General features: G+C 41.0%; 1 protein-coding gene across 1 annotated transcript in view; it reads right to left on the bottom strand.

Annotated features, from left to right (window-relative positions):
* The window catches only part of LOC132404307 (cadherin-23-like), a 99,910-nt gene extending 98,442 nt beyond the window's left edge, over positions 1 to 1,468 (bottom strand). The window contains exon 1 of the mRNA XM_059988480.1: positions 1,205 to 1,468. Coding sequence (XP_059844463.1) covers positions 1,205 to 1,468 — 264 coding nt within the window. The remainder of the gene's footprint in view (positions 1 to 1,204) is intronic.
* Between the last annotated feature and the right edge of the window lie 20,141 nt (positions 1,469 to 21,609).

Here is a 21,609-nt window from a genome sequence, read left to right as displayed (position 1 = left end):
TGTGGAAATTTCACCCAAACTATCCACACTGAATCGAGCGGTGGTGTTAGTGGAAGAAGTTTCTAGCAACGAATACTTGAAGACAAAAACAGTATTTTATTTCTGTCAGTGTATTGCTCAATTCTGCAGCTTTATTTTTTTTACCTTACTTCAATAAGTTTGTCGAAATGAAACACAATGAATGAGATTTCAGGAAGCGCCAGTTGTCGGAGAATTCAACATCTGCATTGTTCACTGCAAACGCTGGGTTCATGGTCAACAACCATATGTTCCTCCGCTATGGGTCAATAACACGGTGGGCATATTCCTCAGTCCTTGGTTCCTTAAGGTTTTTATATCCGGAGGTGGTAGTGGGGATAAGCTCCCACCACCTATTAAATGCTCCCAGTAGCATGTCTCAAATAGCCTCTGACCACCAAGTCCAGCTCCTGATATTCACATGTGGCTTATCTACTAAGCCCAGTGGAACCGTTTCTACTGACAGGAGAAGGGGCAAAGGCAGGTTCTTGGCACGTTGAAACCAGTCACTTTGGGCAGATGGGGCTCTTCATCAATGGCTGGAAGCTTATTTAGGAGAAGGAAAAGTCTAAACCTCTGCTGCTTTGTGCCTATAGCTGCTCACAGGGAAAGCTTTGTGAGTAAACCCCAGGCTGGAGCTGGAGTCCCTAAGGCAGTCCTGCTCTTAGTTCAACACAGACTGGCAACTCCTGCAGCACCACTGATGCCGAACTATATCGGTCTCTAGCACTCTTTTGGATTCATCAGCTGCCTGGGGAGGAGGAGCTTGCTACATGGGCAACACACACACAAAATGCTGGTGGAACGCAGCAGGCCAGGCAGCATCTATAGGAAGAAGCACAGTCGGTGTTTCGGGCCAAGACCTGCTGCGTTCCACCAACATTTTGCGTATGTTGCTTGAATTTCCAGCATCTGCAAATTTCCTCATGTTTGCTACGTGGGCAACAGTTTGCTCTCCATATCATACTGTGCTAGTTTGTGTATGACATAGACAGCTGGGACTTGACATCCATAGTGGACCCCAACCAACGGCAGGCCTCAACTTAATTTAATCTGAAAAGCATTAGAACTTCATAAGGCTGTGAGTAATATCTGCAAATCATCCTTTACATGCCTAGTTCTAAAAAAAGCTCACTATCACAAGCCCTCATTATCTTTACACAATGCTAACAGTCAACGACCTCACCCTCACACTCATACACATACTCTCCTCGCCAGCCCCTAGACGTTTTATCAACCATGCCTTGGACCGGTTTGTGTGGAGCAGAAGCCTGCCCATGTCCCAGCCAGAGAACCACCAACTCAACCACTGAAGATCAAGGTCCTCGGCGTCAACAGCTCCAACGTTATCCTGATGCCTCTGCTCCGATGACTGGTGTATCAGGCAAGTGAGCCCGAGCTCTGTGTGACCATTTGTGTTCACCTGTATGCACTCCAGAGATGTCCTCATCTTCCAGGAGCAGCCAAGGATCTGACAGGCCCCATCTCTGCACCTGAAGTGTTCCGATGAACCACGAGGGACTATTTGTTCAAGGTTCAGGTTCAAAGCACACTTACTATCAAAGTCAATGAAACAGTTTAAAGTTCAAAGTAAAAAAAAACACCAAATGCTGGCAGAACTCAGTAGGCCAGACAGCATCTATGGGAGGAGGTAATAACGATGTTTCGGGCCAAAACCCTTCATCAGGAGTACTGCCAGCATTTCGTGTTGTTTTTTTTAAAATTTATTTCCAGCATCTGCAGATTCACTCATGTTGCCTTTAAAGTTCAAAGTACATTTATTATCACAGTATGTATGCATTGAGGTTCGTCAATTACAGGAAGCCACAAAACGAAGAAGAAAAAAGAACCACTAAATAAAAGACTGTCAAACACCCAGTGTGCAGAGAAAAAATACACAAATCAGGCAAACAATAAAAGCAGGCAAATAGCTTTCAGAACTGAGGTCCATGAAAGAGGGTCTACCACAGACCCTCAGTGCTACACAGTGCTAAGTAAACGCGTGGAGCAGTGACTGAAACAACCCGTCCCTCGACTCGGGCCCTGACCGCTTCAATCTGGACCAGCACTTAAACTGTCGTCCAAACATCACGCTTAGTCACTTCGATATGCTCTGGGGTCTGGTCCCTGCCACCTCGATTTGGCCTGTACCGCAACCTTTCCGGTTCAGGCCACTGTTTAAATCATGGACCAAACATCGTGTTCTGTTGCTTCAATATGCTCTGGAGCTTGGACCCAGTCCAGGAGTGATCAGTGTCAGTTCAGTTAATCTGAAATCTGTTCAGTTCAGTCTAGTGCTGCGTTGTTTGTAGGCTGCAAAGCCAGTCCGCCCCGATCAGAATCGCACAAAATTTCAACAAAAGAAAGAGCAACCAAACATTAGAAGCACATCATTACGTGAGCTGCAGAGCCCAGTCCAGAAACCACGTTGTTTAAGCCTTGCCCAAGACCACGGCACCATCCTCTGGAAGCAGCGATCAAGAGGGAGAGAGAGAGAGAGCTGCTTCTTGAGGAGCAGTGAGTGAGAGCGGGAGAGAGGCCAGTAATTCACAGGCAAACGGTGCGGAGCACCCGCTTGCCCTCCGCTTTCCTCCCTGTCTCGTTGATTCCTATCTTCCTCAGTGCTTTAATCAGTGAGAAATAAAGGCTCATCATGGGCTCTAGGCTTCTTGGCCTCCAGACTACACACTTTGCTCAAAAACTCCCCAAACACTCTTAGAGACAGCAAAGTGCCAGATCGCTCAATCAGCCCGCAAACACACCATCAGACCGAAGATCACAGGTTCCAATAGTAGCTGAATCATGTTTGAAAGAGGAAGAGCTCGGGGAAGTGAAAGAAGTAATTTTGTGAACAATCTGAAGGATGTCACCCTTGGTCGCTTTGTTTGCTGGTGCCATCTTCTTCAGCTCTGGAGCCTTCTAAACGACCTTCTGCACAACATCGTGCTTCATCGCACCTTTCAGCCTGATGGAGACTGCCACGGGTCAGAATTAATTCAACCACGGCAATCATTAAGAACAAGAAAATATTGAAATACCTTTGGATTTCCTATATAACAACTTCATGAACATTCATTGCTATTAAGAATCGGTAATTCTGAATGATATTGAAAACCTTTTCTATTCAATGTCTTACACCTAATCAAGAACAGAAACAATGTTCCATCTGAAAGACTTACTTGTAAAGAATTTCCATCAGGATCTTCCACATTTAATTTATAAACTGGGGCACCAATAGTTGTGGTCTCTGGAATGGTAACTGATGGTCCTGTACCAAAATAAATTGTACTTAGTATAAACAATAGCCTGGAGGTACGTACTGTATATTAGAGTGGGTGTTAATAGCAATAGTTTCTTTCTGGCATTCTAATGACGCTGTATTGAAATAACGTAACCAGCTTTGTCATCAATCTATTGTAATAGTAAGCAAGTTTTAACTGCCTTTTCCATCAAAGATTAATGGGTTTACGTTTGGATTTTGGTTTTTTTCCTCATGTCCTCTGCTTTAGCCTGAACATATTTGGTGGATCTTGTGTGACTGGGAAAGAAGAGATGTTTTGCAATGCTGTTGACAGTTGTTTGGCTTTTGGTTGAGAATTGCCTAGTGGTCAAAGGAAAGGAAGCTGCAAAGGGCTAGGGTAGGATGCATCAGAGGGAGGTCTCAGAAGAAAAGAGACACCTTGAGACAACATTGCTGTGTGCACCCAGAAAGAAGCCTTGCTCCTGATGGTACACGAGCAGGGGTTAGAGAGCAATCCTCAGCCAGGTACTGAAGCTCATACCTCCCTTCAGCTGTCAAATTTTCAAAGGCCTGAGATTCAATTCCCACAGGCACTGAATTGAGAAACTTACAGAACAAAAAATAGAATGTTATTTTAATGGTACACTTATTGGGCCTTGTCCCCAAAGAGGATTTATCAACTGTCCCTCTCTCCAACTCTATTGCTACCTTACTATCAACAGGTTTGCACTTGGTTGTGGTTGGCTCCGACTTTAACAATTTAACAGCTGAGGCACCATTCAAGTTTACTCATACATTTTCCAATGCACCTTTCCAAATACATTGGAGCCTGATAATTTAGGACTAAAGAACTAAACGATGAATAGTGCAAAAAGTTGGCAAGCAGTGAAATTCAAAAGCATTGTGGTTGCTATTCATGGCTTGATGTTGAGATTAAAATTTAATTATAACTAACCTGCTAAAAGAGCAGCTTCACATACAGGAGCTTCATTGATGTCGACCAATGTTACATTAAGGTTACACCTTGCTTTATTACCTCCCGAGTCTGTAACAACTACATTTAGTGTGTAGAATTTGATAGCAGAGGCATTCTCATAGTTCATTTTGAACGTATTGGTGATTTTTGCAGTGTTGCCATCTGAAAGGTAGAAGAGGCTCAATTTTTCATAGTCACATCATTTCAGAACCGCTGATGGCAGCAATTTGTAAGATATGAGCAGAGAAAGCCATTTGGAAGCAGCAAGATGTTTTATCACACATTGTCGAATGGAAAACATTACAAAACAGGTCAATGCAAGATATCACAAATGCAACTCAGAAATAGAGAAATGCTCCAGCACGTCATCAAATGAGAACGCACTGATCACCAGCTCATATTGACAGAGTCACAAGCACGTGAACAAGCTATAGAGAACAAAAAAGGACTGTTCATTATGAGCAGCAATATTTAATAGAAAACATTATCACAAGCTCAGAGCTAAGCAGAGAAAAAAAATCAGAAAAGCACATGGGTGTGATTTTAAAAACAAGTAACACAAATATAACACAACAATACAAAAACAAAAACTGTATATGCACAAGATTTTTCAAAGAGTAATGTCTAGGCTGATTTGCTAAACAAAGAGAAATATAAATTTGCAGTTTGATTTTTTGAAGTAGTTTGGATGTTGCTCTTTCTCATTCACCTTTGTGCATAGTTGATGGAGATCCTACCTTGGTGAATTTCAAAGTCAGGTTCATTTACTTCAAAACTAAAAGTCAGGTTGTCATTGGTATCGTCATCGGAGGCAGTTAAACTGATCAACGTGGTCCCAGCAGTTGTTTCTTCATACAGGTTCAAAGTGCTCAATGGGCAGGAGCTGGAAATGTGATAAATGCACCAGTAACTTAACCAGACCAAGTTTCGGGTGCTGGGTTCTATGCATGTATTTGTACTCTATGTCTACTCTAATACAATGGAGAATGTTGGGGTCCTATCTTGTATTACCCGTATCATAAGAACAGTTCTCACCAGGATGCTGTCAAATACCAAAGTCACCTCCCAAATCAAGATCCCTGGCATAGACCTGAACTTTTGCTGGGACCACCATTAACACCTGTGCCCCTTCCAAGTCACGTACCATCCTGCCTTGGCATTCCTTCATCCTTGCTGGGTCAAGATCTTGAAGTTCTCCGCTCAACCACAATGTGGGAGCAGCGGAGATGCAGCACATCAAGAAGATGGCTCACCGTCACCTACTTTGGAAGCTCAAATTCAAAATGAAATTTAAAGAATAGATAAAAACAATCTACTGGAGGACCTCTTGAGGTGAAGTTGCATCTGTAAGGGAAAAGGAATTGTCGGCTGATGCAGGGTTTTGATCCAGAGCATTGATTCCTTTCCCTCTACAGATGTTGTTTGATCCACTGAAACTCCAGAAACTACTGTTAAATATTCTCTATTCCACCACACATTGCACCATCTTGTAACAGACAAAATCAGAAAATAGACAAAGTCTTAAAATAGATAAAAAAATAAAGTCTTAAGGCCAAAACAATCAGTGAGATTAGTGTAAAGATGAACTAAAATGGTGCTGCTTAGTGAACCCCAGTTTCTTCTGGTCTGATGAATGTTCATTGACCTGAAATATTAGTTATTTTAACTATGGGCATGCTATGTTGGCACTGGAGTGTGTAACAACACTTATGGGCTGCCCCCAGTGCACATCTGGGTGGGTTGGTAATTAATGCAAACGACATATTTCTCTGTGTGTTTCGACGTGCATGTGAAAAGCAAACTTGAATCTTGAATCTTTTCACTTCTTATTTCTTCACAGATGCAATTTGATGTGTTGAGTAATTCCAGCATTATCTGACTCCAAGATCTGAATGTTTTAACACTTGTGATGTATGACTTTACTGCATGGATTTGGTGCAAAATAGAAACTTAGGAGATGCCGGTCTTCAATGATTTTCTCATAAATGTAAGTGATTTTTGTTGTATATTTAATATTCCACTAATAGGTTCCAAGTTTGTCAAGCTGAGGAATGGTAGTGGGCACAAGCTCCCGCTACTTAAAAATGCTCCACACGACATGCGTCACAAATAGCTTCAGACAACCAAGTCCAACTCCTGGCCTTCTCGTGTGGCCTCTAAGCCGGCGGAACTGTTTCTACTGACAGGAGAAGGGGCGAAGGTGGGTCCAGGTGCCTTAAAACCAGTGCTTCAGATAGATGGAGCTTGTCAGCCTAGGAAGGCAGTCCATCTAAGAGAGAAGAAACTCTGATTTCAAACCTCCGCTGCCATGCGACCATACCCACTCATGGGAAAGGCTTCGGGAGTAAACCCTGAGGATAAATCCAGAGCTGGAGTCCCTAAGGCAGTCTGACGTTGCCTTCAACCTCGCTCTGGCAACTCCTGCGTCGACACTGGTGCCAAGCTGTATCGGCCCTTGCCCTTCCCTTGGACAACATCGGTGGCGTGAAGAGGGGAGACTTGTTGCTGGGGCAACTGTCGGTCTCCCATACAACCTTGCCCAGGCCTGCATCCTGGAGGGGCCACAGATCCATAGTCTCACAAGACTAACGGATGCCACCACTAATAGTGTTAATATACTGTTTGATTAAGCATTATTTGGTTGTTTAAATAATACATGATCAGTTATATGTAAAAATACGTGAATTGTATTCAGTAAGTCATGACGCTGCCATGTTATACGTGTGCACCTTGCTTAAAATGAAAAGAAAGTAAGAGTCACTTTCAGACTCCTTTTCTTCCAATTAGTTTTATGTTTTGGAGATAGAAAACATAACAATTTTTGGTGGCATACATTGGATAGGTAGTTCGAATCTCTTTGAGCTATCAAAGACAGAAGAGTCTGGAAATTGAGGGTGCACAGGTTTAAGACGAGAGAGGAGAGGTTTAAGAGGAATCTGAGGGGCAGCGTTTTCCACACGGAGAGTAGTGAACATCTGCAACAAACTTCCAGAGGCAGATACGGGTGCAAGTGTCAACAGGCATTTGCACAGGAAAGGTGTGGAGGGATATGGGCCTCTTGAGGGCAAATGGGATGAACAGATCTAGGCATCACAGTCGGAAAGAACAAGATGTACCAAAAGGGACCATTTCTGTACTATACATTCTCTATGATTCTATAATCATCTATGATTCAGAGAACAATTATTATAAGTGGGACTACATTTTGTTAATCAACAATTGAATGATATTTACTGTACCTGATGGTTGGAGATTCATCATTTACATCAGTAACAATGATTGTAACTGTGCCTGTGCAGCTAAGGGTTGTGGTTGCATTGTCATCAATAGATATCCTAGCATAGAAAACCTGCGGCACAAGAAGAGTGAAGGATTAGAATTACATCTATAACACAGGTTTTAAAATAGTTGGTGTAATGCAAATGTGCAGAGGATTTTATCAGTAGTAACAATATTTCACCAACCGTGTCACCATTTTCAAAATTCAGCGCGCTTGCTGTAGAAATGAGACCCAGATCATCCACGTGAAATCGTGCAGTGGTGTTGGTGGAGGAGCTCGACAGAATGGAATACTTGAAAATCAGAACAGTAGATTTGTAAGTGGAATGTTCTATTCTGGAGTGGGGAATTTATGAATGGCTTCATCTTGTGCTCTATTTTGATATTAATTTGTCGATATTAAATGTCCTGCACTTCTTGCTTCGCCACACATTAACCTAACAGTTGCCTTTGAAGCCTGATCAATGGAGCCTGCTCTAAGAGTGGTCATGTGCTGTACTGGGCATGACTGGAATCATCTGGTGGCAGGTCATGAGCCCCAAACGGAGAAACCTATTTGACCGCAGCTTGGTTTGATCAATTACAAAGATGCCCAGTATGTATTTCCCTGAACTTCACATTCATAAGTATTCAGACAGTTCTTGCCATTCTTTTAAAAGTGGCCTTGGGAAGCCTAAAAATCATTTTTTAGAATATTTAATTAATAAAGTACATGAATCTGAATTTCATTCAAATGAAATACATCACTAACACAAGGATTAAAGCAGTTTATAATGTATGAATCAACTTCTTTCACTGCCTGTCTTAAAGTCAATAAAGTTAGTAAAAGTACAGGCCATTCCCAGCCCTGCATATGAATGAGTTCCCATTCTATTATTACATTTGAAAGTTGAACATAGATAGATATGTTCATTTCTACAAACAGTAGAACTAGTTTCCTCTCTCTCAGTCTTTCACACATACCACTTTCAGAAATTGTTCTTTCTCATCAGTTTTATGTGCTTTTGATGCCAGTCATTGCACTGTGTGCAGGTGTAGCTGTGATTTTTATGTATTTTCCTACGTGTGGATAAGATGGACATTGGGGATCTGCAGAAACCGAACTCATTCATTACCCAGGGATGCCCCATTGGAAGAAGCTGTTATCACAAAAGGACTTACGCGTAAAGTATCTCCATCAGGATCAGAGGCAGTTAACTTGTATACTGAGGCACCGACAGCACTTGTTTCTGCAATAGTGGCAGTCAGTCCTGTATCAAAGAAAATGCCTTTAATTCAAATGCATTCCATTGATATATAAGTTATGTATTTTTGCATGAACTACGACCAGCAAAATCAACTAGTGCATCAGAATTGTCAAGGTGAAGTTAAGAAGTTATAACATCACTATCAAGTGACTGTACAGAATAAATACAATGATTGAGTCTGTATGCCAAACATGAATGATGCTGGTACCATTGGAAAGTAAAATTCATCTCTGACTGTGTCTGGGAAAGTAGTGGTCCGCTGTGTTTTTGAGCCTTTAGTTATGGTTTGGACAGCTAGGCAGTATCAAGACAATGACTTACTGACAGTGAATGACAACAAACAAATTCTCAGATTTGACTATTCTTTGTCTTGGAAGGGAACATATTCACATATTTTATATATTTATATGGTTGTAATTTAACTTATTTAGAGACACAGCGTGGAACAGATTCTTCCAGTGCAAAGAGCTGTGCTGCCTAGCAACATACTTATTTAACAAGCCTAATCACAGGACAATTTTACAATAACCAGTTAGCCTACTAACCATACATCTTTGGACTATGAGAGGAAACCAGAGCACCTGGAGGGAACCCACACGGTCATGGGCAGAAAGTACAAACTCCTTACAAATAGCGCCGGAATTGAACTCCTAACTCTGCCGCCCCGAGCTGTGGGAGTGGGGCACTAACTGCGACACTTTCATGGCACCCCGCATCCTGCTGCCGTAGTGTTTCTAGACAGGAGATGTCTAGAGATTGGCAGAAATTTTTGAAGAAACTTCAGAGTCGGAGAGGAGGCTTTGCAAACAGTGTACAGAGGAGTTGTGCTGTGCTAGCGAGGGAGGGAGTGAATGAATATTCATACAATACGTGCCAATATAAGGTGCAGGTTCTTTTTCATGCTAGTGTTGCATTGTTGGAGGTACCCATATCTAGCTCAGGAGCTAGGAAAACTTATGAGTTTCATCTTTGGACAGTGGCAGGGTTTTGAGAAGTCAACTGTTAGCTCAGATGCCACAGAATACTGTTGCAACCATAATAGTTTTGTATTGCCGTATAGTTGGTGTAACATCAAGGGGAATTTCTGCATTTTTCTCACACAGCAGTTTCTGATACCAGGTAGAAACAGTCGAGTGTGATGAAGACTGCCATTTATGAAGGTGGTGATCTTCTGAAATTAATTATCCACTTGGAACTTCTGGCATGTGACTATGGCACAGTACAATGTACAGAGATGGTTAATAAACTGCATAGTTTTGTAGCCCTTCAGGGCAAGTCACTGTTAACAGAGCTTCAGTGATAAATTTACATCATGGGATTGCACTGTTACTTTTAAATACACTCCACTCTGGCTCTCAGCAAAAGTCCCACTATCTTCAGTAACACATTATTGTGAACATGCAAAAACTTTGCATAAGGGACTACCCTTGTAATGTGACAGATTTCCCAGTCACATCAATTTGTAAGCAGCTTCAGTTACTAATTTACTACACCAACAATGGACAGACCTATTACATTTTAAATCTAGTAATTAGACATCAAGAACAAAATGGCAGGCACTGTTGCCAGAGTAAGTCCAAAATATTGCATTCAGTCAATTTATATTTCAATTAAAGGTTTGATTATATTCACCTGATCCAGCTTCAAAATTAGCTTCACATAAAGGAGCTTCATTGATGGGATTCAAAGTCACGTTCAAGTTACATATCGCGTAGTTACCTCCCGAGTCTGTAACAACTACATTTAATGTATAGAATCTGATAGCAGAGGTATTTTCATAGTCCATCTTGAATGTGTTGGTGATATGTGCAGTGTGGCCAGCTAAAAGACAAAAGAGGCACATAACACAAGCATACAAGGGTAAGGTAACCAATAACAATTTTGGCTTGCTAGTAACAATGGTCTATTAGCACTGAGCAGTGAGAAACTACAGAGACACAGCAATGATGAAAACCATTACCAGGATGAAACAACGTGAAAACAAATCGGTGTAAGAAACCACATAAGAAACCAAATAAAAAGCAAAAATGGACGTAAGCTAGATAATACCTGTATATCCAGCTCAATACAGAACCCACGAACAAATGAAGTAACACCATTAGCATAAGAATAGAGGAATTTTGAAGAATTTTGTTGGAATTCTATGAGAAAATAACAAGCAGGAAAGTCAGTGGATGTTGTTTGCTTGGATTTTCAGATATGTCAATTATTTAGATGACAGAATTGATGGATTTGAGACCAAGGTTGCAAAGAATACAAAGATAGGTAGAGGTGCGGGTACCATTAATGAAGCAGGGAGCCTGCAGAAGGACTTAGACAGATTGGATGAATGGGCAAAGAAGTCATACTGGATTCTCTAAAGGTTAACTTGCAAGTTGAGTCAATAGTAGGAAGGCGAATGCAATATTAGCCTTCATTTCAAGAGGACTAGAATATAAGAGCAAGGATGTAATGTTGAGGATCGATAAGATATTGGTCAGACTGTACTTGGAGTACTATGAGCAGTTTTGGGTACCTTAATGAAGAAAAGATGTGCTGGCATTGGAGAGGGTCCAGAGGTGGTTCATGAGAATGATTCCAGGAATGAAAGGGTTAATGTATGAGGAACAATTTATGGTTCTGGCCTTGTACTTCAGAGGGATAGAAGAAAAAGGGGAATCCCATGGCAACCTATGGAAAACTGAAAGACCTAGCTAGAGTGGACATGGAGAGGATATTGTGGGAGTCTAGGAGCAGAGGGCATCACCTCGGAATAGAGGGATGTCTATTTAGAACGGAGATGAGGAGGAATTTCTTTAGCTAGAGGGTAGTGAATCTGTGGAATTCATTGCCACAAAAGTCTGTGGATGCCAAGTTTTTGGGTATTTTAAAATGGAGGTTGATATGTTCTTGATTAGTCAGGATGCCAAAGGTCGCAGGGATAAGGCTGGAGAATGGGGTTGATAAGTCAGTCATGATGAAATGGTGGACCAAACTCAATGGGCCCTAATTCTGCTTCTGTGTCATACGTTCAACAAAAGTTGAAATACTCGGATAAGATGCACAGAAATTTGGTATAGAAACAGTGGAAGAAGTGTTAATTTAAGTCAGGTACAAGCTAAACAAAAATCACAAATACGGAATCTTAGGGCATGTGAAATAATTAAAAGTGCAATACTGGTGCCCTTGTAGGTTGGACTTTGCTGTGCTGTCACAGCTCATAGTTGATGAAATTCCTACCTGGGTGGATTTCAAAGTCAGTTTCATTTATTGCAAAGCTAAAAGCCAAGGCATCATTTGCATCATCATCAGAGGCAGTTAAAGTGATCAGTGTGGAACCAGCAGCTGTTTCTTCATTCAGGATCAAGGTGTTCAAAGGACAGGAGCTGGAAGTGTGATAAATGTCCCAATTAATGCAGAGTGCCCTAGTAAAAGTAGGGACTGGTTTATATCAGCAAAGTCAGAATGATAATTAATATACCTGATGGTTGGACTTTCATCATTTACATCAGTAACTGTGATTGTCACTGTGCCTGTGCATCCAAGGCCTGAAGTTGCATTGTCATTAATAGATACCACGGCATAGAAGAGCTGGGATGAAGAATTGGATTGAAGAACAGAATGTCAGTCTGTTAAACATTTAGAATAAAATACTTGTGCAGGAAATCTTCTCATTAGTCAATATTAACAATGCATCACTTACTGTGTCACCATTTTCAAAATTCAAAGCAGTTGATGTGGTAATTTGACCCAAATTATCGACATTAAATCGTGCAGTGGTGTTGGTGGAGGAGGTCGACAAAATGGAGTACTTGAAAATAATGATGGTAAGATTTTTTAAAATGTAATGTTCCATTCTGTAGCAGAGCACATATAGTTATAGAGTCATCCGGCATGAAAAGAGGCCTTTCAGCCCATCTGATCCATGCCAAATATGTTACCCAGTGAGCCAGTCCCAGCTGCTCATAGCCCCATAAACCTCTCCTACTCAGGTACTCATCTAGACATCATTTAAGTATAGCTATAGTGAAGTTTTATTTCTTTTCTCAAATTTCACAGTTTGTTAAGTATATGAGAGGAAATTCACATGGCACATTGATACACAATGTAGGAAACATCATATCCAAAAATCTATTAGAGGAAAGGAATATCAGAGCTAATAGGTGCATAGCACATAGCTCAGAAACACAAAAGAGCCTGATACTAAAACAGAGACAAAGGTCTTGAATCAGATATATTAACACTGACTTGCAGGCATGATGATATTGCTTATTCTGGGATGAGTGATTCAGCTCTTAGTATCCATTCTCCTGTAATTCCACATATAAATGAACTGGCATGACTGCTATTGAGAAAGATGGGCATCTATGACATTGTAACTGGAAAGAACACGAGTTCCCAACATAGGGTGTACAGGCCTCTCAGTTAATGGTGGGGGTCCATGGCATAAACAAGGTTGGGAAGCGCTGATTAGAAGGAATTTTGGTTGCTGATGTCTTAATTGGTTTGAGCCAAAATGAATTTTTGGGAACAACTTACATGTAAAGTATCTTCATCAGGATCAGATGCAGTTAACTTGTAGATAGAGATCCCAAGAGCAGTGGTTTCTGGAATTGTCACAGCTGGTCCTGAGGATAAGCCATATGTTATTGATATATAAATCTGGAAGCTAATGGTGTCTCAGACATATTGGTGATTCGATTGTAAAACAGCTTCAGAAGAGTTTTTCATGTCAGCCTGTCATTAAACTTACTTCAACAAGAAAATAACTTTAACTGCCTTGTTGTGCATGGAGTAATCACAAGAAGCAAAAAACACTTGCTTGGTGGGCACTAAGGGATGATGCACTTCCCTGTTCGTGCGGGTACACAAACTCTTCCGGGAAGGTACACACTGATGGATCTACACCACTTCCGTTCATTTGCTAGGTTTTCCAAATGAGTAGTGTACAGATCAAAGATAACTTAAATACACTGAAAGCTGTCTTAAAATCTTAGTCATAACCCATTGTGCAAGATGCACCTCATTATTTGCTAATCTCTGTCAAATTATTTAATTGATTGGTCTGTTGGACATATCCAAGGACAGGTTTAGTTGAGAGCCATTGTCAGGATATACTATCTTATACCTTAGTTATCTTGACTGCATTACGCTTACCTGTCCCTGCTTCAAATTGGGCTTCACAATTAGGAGCTTCATTAATAGGATTTAAATTCACCATCAGGTTGCATGTTGCAACGTTGGATGCCAGGTCAGTGACGATTACACTTAGTTGGTAGCTTTTGACAGCAGAGGCATCGTCATAGTCCAGCAAGGAGTTAGTTACAATCCATGCCAAATCTCCAGCTGGAAACAAGACACAAGTTTCTCTATGAAATGCAGATTTAAGTGAAAACCTCAAGCTCCTTCCCTCTCTATAAATATGTGTCATGCCTGCTATCTTATGTGTATTCTAAAAGTTACTCACTGCATCAAAATAAATCCAAGGAAATTATAGAAAACTGCTCCATCATTTTAACAAAATAATCATATTTTTCTACCTTTTGGAGGAAACTGCATGTCCCGTAATTACATTACCAGTAGCATGTACTTCCGGCCTATTCCACTGGCATTGGGGCTTTAGTTCCTATGCTCGCTTCCCAACTAACCACATCAGTACTTGGAATATTGGATACTGTTTTATACAGCAAAAGAACATGGTGAGAGAATGGTGGAGGGAGTCCTATTTGTCCTCTCAGATACGTCCTCCATGCCAGGAAGCACCCGGGGCAGAGCTAATGGAATGAAGTGGTCTTCCAAGCTAACCTCCAGGAGTAAGTCTCCTCACACCTGACACTGAGGCTGTAAAAAAAAATCTTATCAGATTTATCAAGCTATTTGGTCTGTCATTTTGAACTGTGTCTTCATACATAACAAGCTACATTTTGAGACCTTTCAGATATCACTGATATACATTTGTCTCGCTGATGACCCGGGAAGATGATCTTGGCCATACATCATTCTCAGCAAACAGGCTTTGTGCCTGTGTTGTCATCCTGCTTGATCAACTGCTGGTCTTCAGCTTTGAGGGGGGAGGAGCTCCAGGGTAACCAGCGAAGAATGATACTAAACATAATCCATGGTGATGGCAAATCAGTCTTGCTGCAATGCTATACAGAGCTGACAGTCAAAACCACGATCTTCAGCGACACAGATGATGGAGACAGTGAATCGTGCAGATGGGAGATCTTGCAGGTGCTGGAAATCTTTATCAACACACACAAAATGCTGCAGGATCTCAGTAGCGCAGTCAGCATCCATGGAGGTGAATAGCAGTCGATGTTTCAGGTTAAAATTCTTCATCTGGAGTGGAAAGGAAGGGGGCAGAAAATAGAATAAGAAGCTTGGGGACCAGAGGAGTATAAACTGCAAAGGTTAGCTGAGGGGGGAAGGTGGGTCAGGTGGCGGAGAGGAAATGAAGTAAGAAGTTGGAGGTGATATGTGCAAGGGGAAACATTGACTGCTCTTTTCCACGGATACTGTCTGACCTGCTGAGTTCCTCCAGCTTGTTTGTACATGTTGATTTGATCACAGCATCTGCAGTGTACTTTGTGTTTAATATTCTCTATGGATAGGGTGGCACAGGAGCGTAGTTGTGTAATACTATTACAGCAATGGTGATCCAGGTTCAATCCCACCACCGTCAACAAGGAGTTTCTGTGTTCTCCCCATCAGCACATAGGTTTCGTCCCAGTGCTCCTGCTTCCTCCCACATTCCAAAGGCCCATGTTTAATTTTTCACATGGGTGTAATTGGGACATGTGGGCTTGTCAGAGCAGGAGGAACTGTCACCTTAAATAAATAAAATAAAACACTCACGTGCCTGTCTAGGAGCCTCATCCTCATCCACCATGACCCTAGCAATGCATTCCAGGTCCCCAGCAATGTGAAAAAAAATTTGCCTCACACACCTCCTTTGTGCTTTCGCCGTCTCGCCTTAAATGCGTGTCCTCTTTCACCAGAAATTTCAATCCGGGGCAAAAGCTTCTGGCTGCCTATTCAATTTATGCCCCAAACAATTATATGAAGTCTATCAAAACTCAATTCAGCCTCCACCGCTCTACAGAAAACAACCCCAAAGTGTCCAAACATTTTTTTATACCACACGACCTCCGAACAAGGGACCATCCTGGTAAACCGTAAGATATAGGAGAAGAATTAGGCCATTCAGCCAATTGAGTCTGCTCTGTCACTTGATCAAGGCTGATTTATTTTCTCTCTCAAAACCCACACCCCTCCCCCTTTCCCTCTTTTTCCATTCCCCATTCTGGTTACCCTCTCAACTCTCCTGCCCTTTACCTCCTTCTGCACCTTCTCCAAAGCCTCCACATCCTGTAACGGGATGACCAGATTTGAATGCAATACTCCGAAGGTGGCTTAACCAGAGTTTTATAAATCTGTAACATAATTTCCTGGCTCATGAACTCAGTGCTTCAACCCAAGAGGATGAGCATGCAATTTAACACAGGGAATGCTGGAGGAACTCAGCAGGCCAGGCAGCATTTATTGAAAAGTGTGAACAGTCGAAATTCCAGGACCGAGACCAGAGTCCTGTCCTGATGAAGGGACTCAACCCAAACCATCGACTACCTGGCCTGCTGAGTTCCTCCAGCAGTTCGAGTGTTGCTTAGATTTCCAGCATCTGCAGATTTATTGTGTTTGTGAGCATGAAATATGTTGCTTTTGCCCCCCTTTAAATCTGTGCAACCTCTTTTAAGGCACCATGTACCTAGAAACTAAGATCCTATTCTTCATCAACACTGTTAAGGATCCTAGCATTAACACCATATTCTCCATTTATTTTGGATCTCCCAAAGTGTAGCATGTCACATTTACCCAGACTAAACACCACTGCTAAATCTTGACCCATATCTATAACTGTTATATATCCTGCAGTAGCATTTGGCAATCTTCTCTGCAGTCCACATCACCAATCTTTATGTCAACTGAAGATGATTTCAGCTGCCCTACCACACTTTCAACCAAATGATTCATATATGTCAAACAACACAGATCCAAGTACAGATCCCCATGGAACTAGTCACATACCTCCATTCAAAATTTTACTCATCCTCTGTTATCTATGGTCAAGCCAAATTTTGGATCCAATCATCCAAGCCAAGGTGGATCCCATGCATCCTAATTAGCTTGGTGAGCCTACCACACTTGACCTTGTTGAATTCATATTTACAAATTCCATAGCTTTAGCTTCATTATCACCTCCTCAAAACTCAAATTAGTCCGGCTCTCTCTCCCCTCCCCATATTTTACCTCCTGCCTACCTCTTACAAAAATTTAAGTACTAGAACATCAAGCAGCCAGTCCTGTCCCCTCTGTAGTTGCCACTTCACTGTACCATGTATTGATCCATACTCAAAGTTCATCACCCTGACTTTTAATAATTCTTGCATTGAAATAAACTTATCACACTCCGCCAGGGAAAGGGGGGCAATTTCTGGAAATATCCATTTGAGACAATAGCTCTGAAAATAGCTTAATTTCCCAACACCTCCTTTGTGTTTGTTTTGAATAGGGTAAGGACCCTCTACATTTCACTGGATAACAAGTCAACAGACAGGAGGCAGATATACAGCATATAATGATTACATTAAATGAGCAATCCTTTTCAAATAAATACATGAAGGATGTCAATCTCCTCACCTTGAATTATTTGAAAGTCAGATACAGTAGTTGTGAAGGAGAAAGTAAAACTGTCATTGTCATCATTGTCAGTCGCTGATAACTGTAACACTTGAGTCGAGACAGGTACATCTTCATCAACCAACAATGGACTCGAAGAACAACCACTAGAAATAGTGAAATGTGTTATCAATTTGAAACTACATCATGAATTATTTCCATGGATCCCTTCTCTTTGAACATTGGTTCCGTATTTCACTTCCTACCTCTATTGGATATGATGAAATACTTCCAAATGAAAAAAACAAAACTGGATTGCCTACACATCCCTGTGTCGGAGAGCAAGGTTATTTAAAAAAGAAACCCAGGATTGGTTTTGGCAGCAGGTTCAATAATTTTCATCTGTTTTGACCAGGTCTCTGTGATTGTGTTGGGTTCTATGTCCACAAAGGCCTAAACTCAAAAGAAGATTTTATCTGATATAGATACCTATGGGTTCCTTCCGAGAGGGAGGTTATGCTGTATCCAGCTACTCTTCGAGGACTAACTTGGCAGCTCATCTCAGCGGTGAGGTTTAGCTGCCTACACCCACTGCTTGAGTGACGTGTCTCCCCTTTCTACCAAGGACAAGGTAATTGAAGTAATGAAACAGGTTAATACAGTTTATTTTATTTTTAATGATACACATTTAAGGGTGGCAGGTTGGAGAAATGTCTCTATCAAAGAAGGTTAAGGCACTCCTTCCCTCCGCTAGCCTACAGATCACCCTTGGGCAAGGTGTAGCCCCTCCCGGGCAGGGTCACATGAAGCTATCGGAGCAGGTGGTGGATGGTCGTATGAGCAGGTGGTGTATATCACAAGTCCTGGTTATGCAACCACTGATGCCAGGCAGACAATCGCTGAAGAGTATTGATAATGGCTGGGGCCACCATCTTGTAAAGACACTGCCCAGAAGAAGGCAGTGACAAACTACTTCTGTAGAAAAATTTGCCAAGAACTATCATGGTCATGGAAAGACCATGATCTCCTATGTCATTAAACATGGCACAAAATGATGATGATGACATATTTAAATTTTGATAACTTCAGCACTTCACACTCACAGTAGATTTCTGATTTATAAAAGATTTCCAAATTACAGAAGATTTACAAACTACAAAGGATTTCCAAACACAGGTACAATTCTTATGAACTACAACATACTGATGAGTAGTAGGTGAACAAGTCATCTGTCACAAAAACTAAAGGTTGAGAAATGAATTCTTTCTGTTACCCTGCCTTTCTGACATTCTCTTTGATGTTCCTAACAATTCCTGGTGCTTCTGATATTTATTCAATTTTCTACTAGATGACATCATCTGCATGTGATTTTTTCCAAATACCTTTACTAGGACAAAATAACTCACACAGATAGTATTAAAAGCTTCAGGTGAAAGACATCCCAAGCATCCACTCTTAATGCTGTGAGGGCTGACCCTCTGACATTATGTATATTCATGATATATGAGTAACTGTGTTAGATGTGCTATTGATTCAGGTAATATAGACAAGAAGTCCCCTGGACTTTTCACTTTGGAAATCAAACCTCTTAGCAGCCAGCACCTGCTGTGGGCTTGCAGCCTGTGCTTCTAGCTTCTAACTGATTACTGCTTGCAGTTCACATTAATAACTGGGGACTGGTTCTTGTTTACAATAAAAAGCTGAGCCAGGAATATTTGATAAAGTTTAACTTTATCACCAACAACTTTGACTCTTTGGAAAGGTCATACCACTGTGTAAGAAAGTTGAGGTTAGCAATAAGCTGCTTGGGTCGTGGAAAGTGAAAATCCATCATATATGTCCAGGAGATAGGCCATCAAGACAAAATGGAAAATCTTCTGAAACTATACATCTCACTAAGAGTGTTGTATGTATGAAAGCTGACTCTCTTCTTTAAATGCTTAGCCCTTTGCAGTGATTAACCTTTCTATCTTATCAGTCCACTCACAAAATGATTCCCCCAGATGAGTTTAATAACAAACCTTATAATTGGAGCTTCATCATTGATGTCAGTAATGTGAATGACGACAGTGCCAGTACAGGTCTCGCCTGCTGGATCAGACACGGAAACCACTGCATCATACCGCTTCAACTGCAGAGATAGAAAATGCCAAGATATTTGCTAACTTGGTATAAGTAGTACGAGAATTAACAAACAAGAAATATAGAAATAATTATCAGTGGTCAAATAGTTAATCACTATATATCAATTATGGGCAGCTTTAAATATTGTCAGTACAGTTCAGTCACATTGCTAACCTTCTTCTACACTTACATAGTTAATTACTGGAGAGATGTTAACACCTCACGTTTGGTAGTAGATGGTAACGTACTGTTAAGATTAATGTTATTAATTTCATTCTCTATTTTTCAAGCCTTAGCTCACTTGGTCATAAAAACTAAAAGCTTGCCCTGTTCTCCAGATTTGACTTCACCAGTTAACCTTTGTTCAATTATCCTGAAAGAAACTTATGATGGGACAAGTCAGATAAGCAGTTTTCTCAGCTAGTTACATTCTGGGAAGTGTGGGAACTTTCCATGCAGAGTATGAAGAGGCTCAGGTTCAGATTGGCTTGTCTTCACAACTACAACACAAAGTGTGTAGATTAACAAGGTCTTGTACTTGTACTATTTTTTCCATAGATTAACAAGGTCTTACTTTTAGGTCAAAAAAGTTTAGCTTACCAAGCAGATACAGTCCTTTCATTACTTAGTCAATATTTATTGATCCATTTAATTCTATGACCTTGGTTTTTTCTAGTGTAGGAATATATGAATTTGATGAAGTTGTACACTTGCTTGAAGCTATGATATATTAAATGTGAATAAGTGAATAAATTTTATTAAACCTACCTGGCTAGTAGCTTCATAATCCAAAGTGCTTACTGTGTAAATGACACCCACTGAATTAATGGCAAACAGCGCGAGGGTTCCGGTTGTGGACATTGAGAGAATGGTGTACTGTAAAATAGTTAACAGCAAACACATACAGCGGCTGTAGTGAAAAGTTACTGTTTGAATACACAACTTCATATAGTTGCCTTGAAAATGCAGTGCAGGGAGTCTGTGGGTTAACAAGCTCAGAAATAAAAAAGTTACATAGATCAATAATTAGAGGAGGTAGCGTCCTGCCATGGTTGTTGGATGGGCTGGTGAAGTGAGGAAGTTAGTCATTGCGTGGGAATAAGGAAGGAAATGATTAAAGGTACGATAACTCTAGTTTGGTTTAAGGTAATGCTCTCCATGGAGTTGTGTAGGGCTCAACTCAATGGGGGATATAGGATCTTTGGGTTAAATGTGTAGCTGGAGAGAAAGTTTTACTGGTAAGTGTTGAGTGAATACTGTGGACTATCTGAAGCCAGTCTGCCCCATTTGAGGGAAGATGGGGTAACGATGGATAGAGCATCTGTAGCTCTTGAGGGTGAGTATTCAATCTATGTTTCACATCAAAGCAAAGAAAGTGCAAAACTCACATTTAACACATCACCGTCAGGGTCTGACGCAGAGAAACTGTAAACAGATACTCCAGTATCATTATTCTCGGCGATGGTCACATTTTGTCCTGAATAAGTTAATTAGGTTTGATGTACAGTTATTTCCTTGATATTATTTTACCGTCTCATTCATTTCAATACAATAAGAAGGGAAGGGAAGGCAACAACATCAACTCAATGGTTGCCTCCTGATGTCTTGTCAGTGAATACATTCTATGTAGTGGGTAAGTTCAAACCCTTCAACACATTTACACCTGCAGAAATGCTGTGACAGTGAACCTCAGTGAAATAGTTTCTGAAAGCATTGATTAAAAGAAAATAAATTTAACAAGAGTTGATGAGAATGTAATAACTAACTAAATTATTCTAACATAGCTTCAGAACTAGGGCTAGAACATTACGTACTCATGGTATCAAGGCATCATCTGAAATTGTCTGACATAAATAAGCTGGTTGGGATGAAGATGCCACGGACCACGGTGGGGGAGGTGCAGGATTCCATTCCATATTGAATCATCCATTGTCACTTCTGGCTGATGGTACCAATTGCATTGGGATGGATAAAGCTTGGTGGAGCACACTCTCCTGTCTGTATCATTGTGCTGATTTAGAGACGGTAGAGAGTTTCAACTAGGTGTAAATCTCAAAAACACTTTA

This window comes from Hypanus sabinus, chromosome 13, assembly GCF_030144855.1.
Source record: "Hypanus sabinus isolate sHypSab1 chromosome 13, sHypSab1.hap1, whole genome shotgun sequence".
NCBI lineage: Eukaryota > Metazoa > Chordata > Chondrichthyes > Myliobatiformes > Dasyatidae > Hypanus > Hypanus sabinus.
Note: the sequence above shows the minus strand (reverse complement) of the source record. Positions and strands in the feature narration are given on the sequence as shown.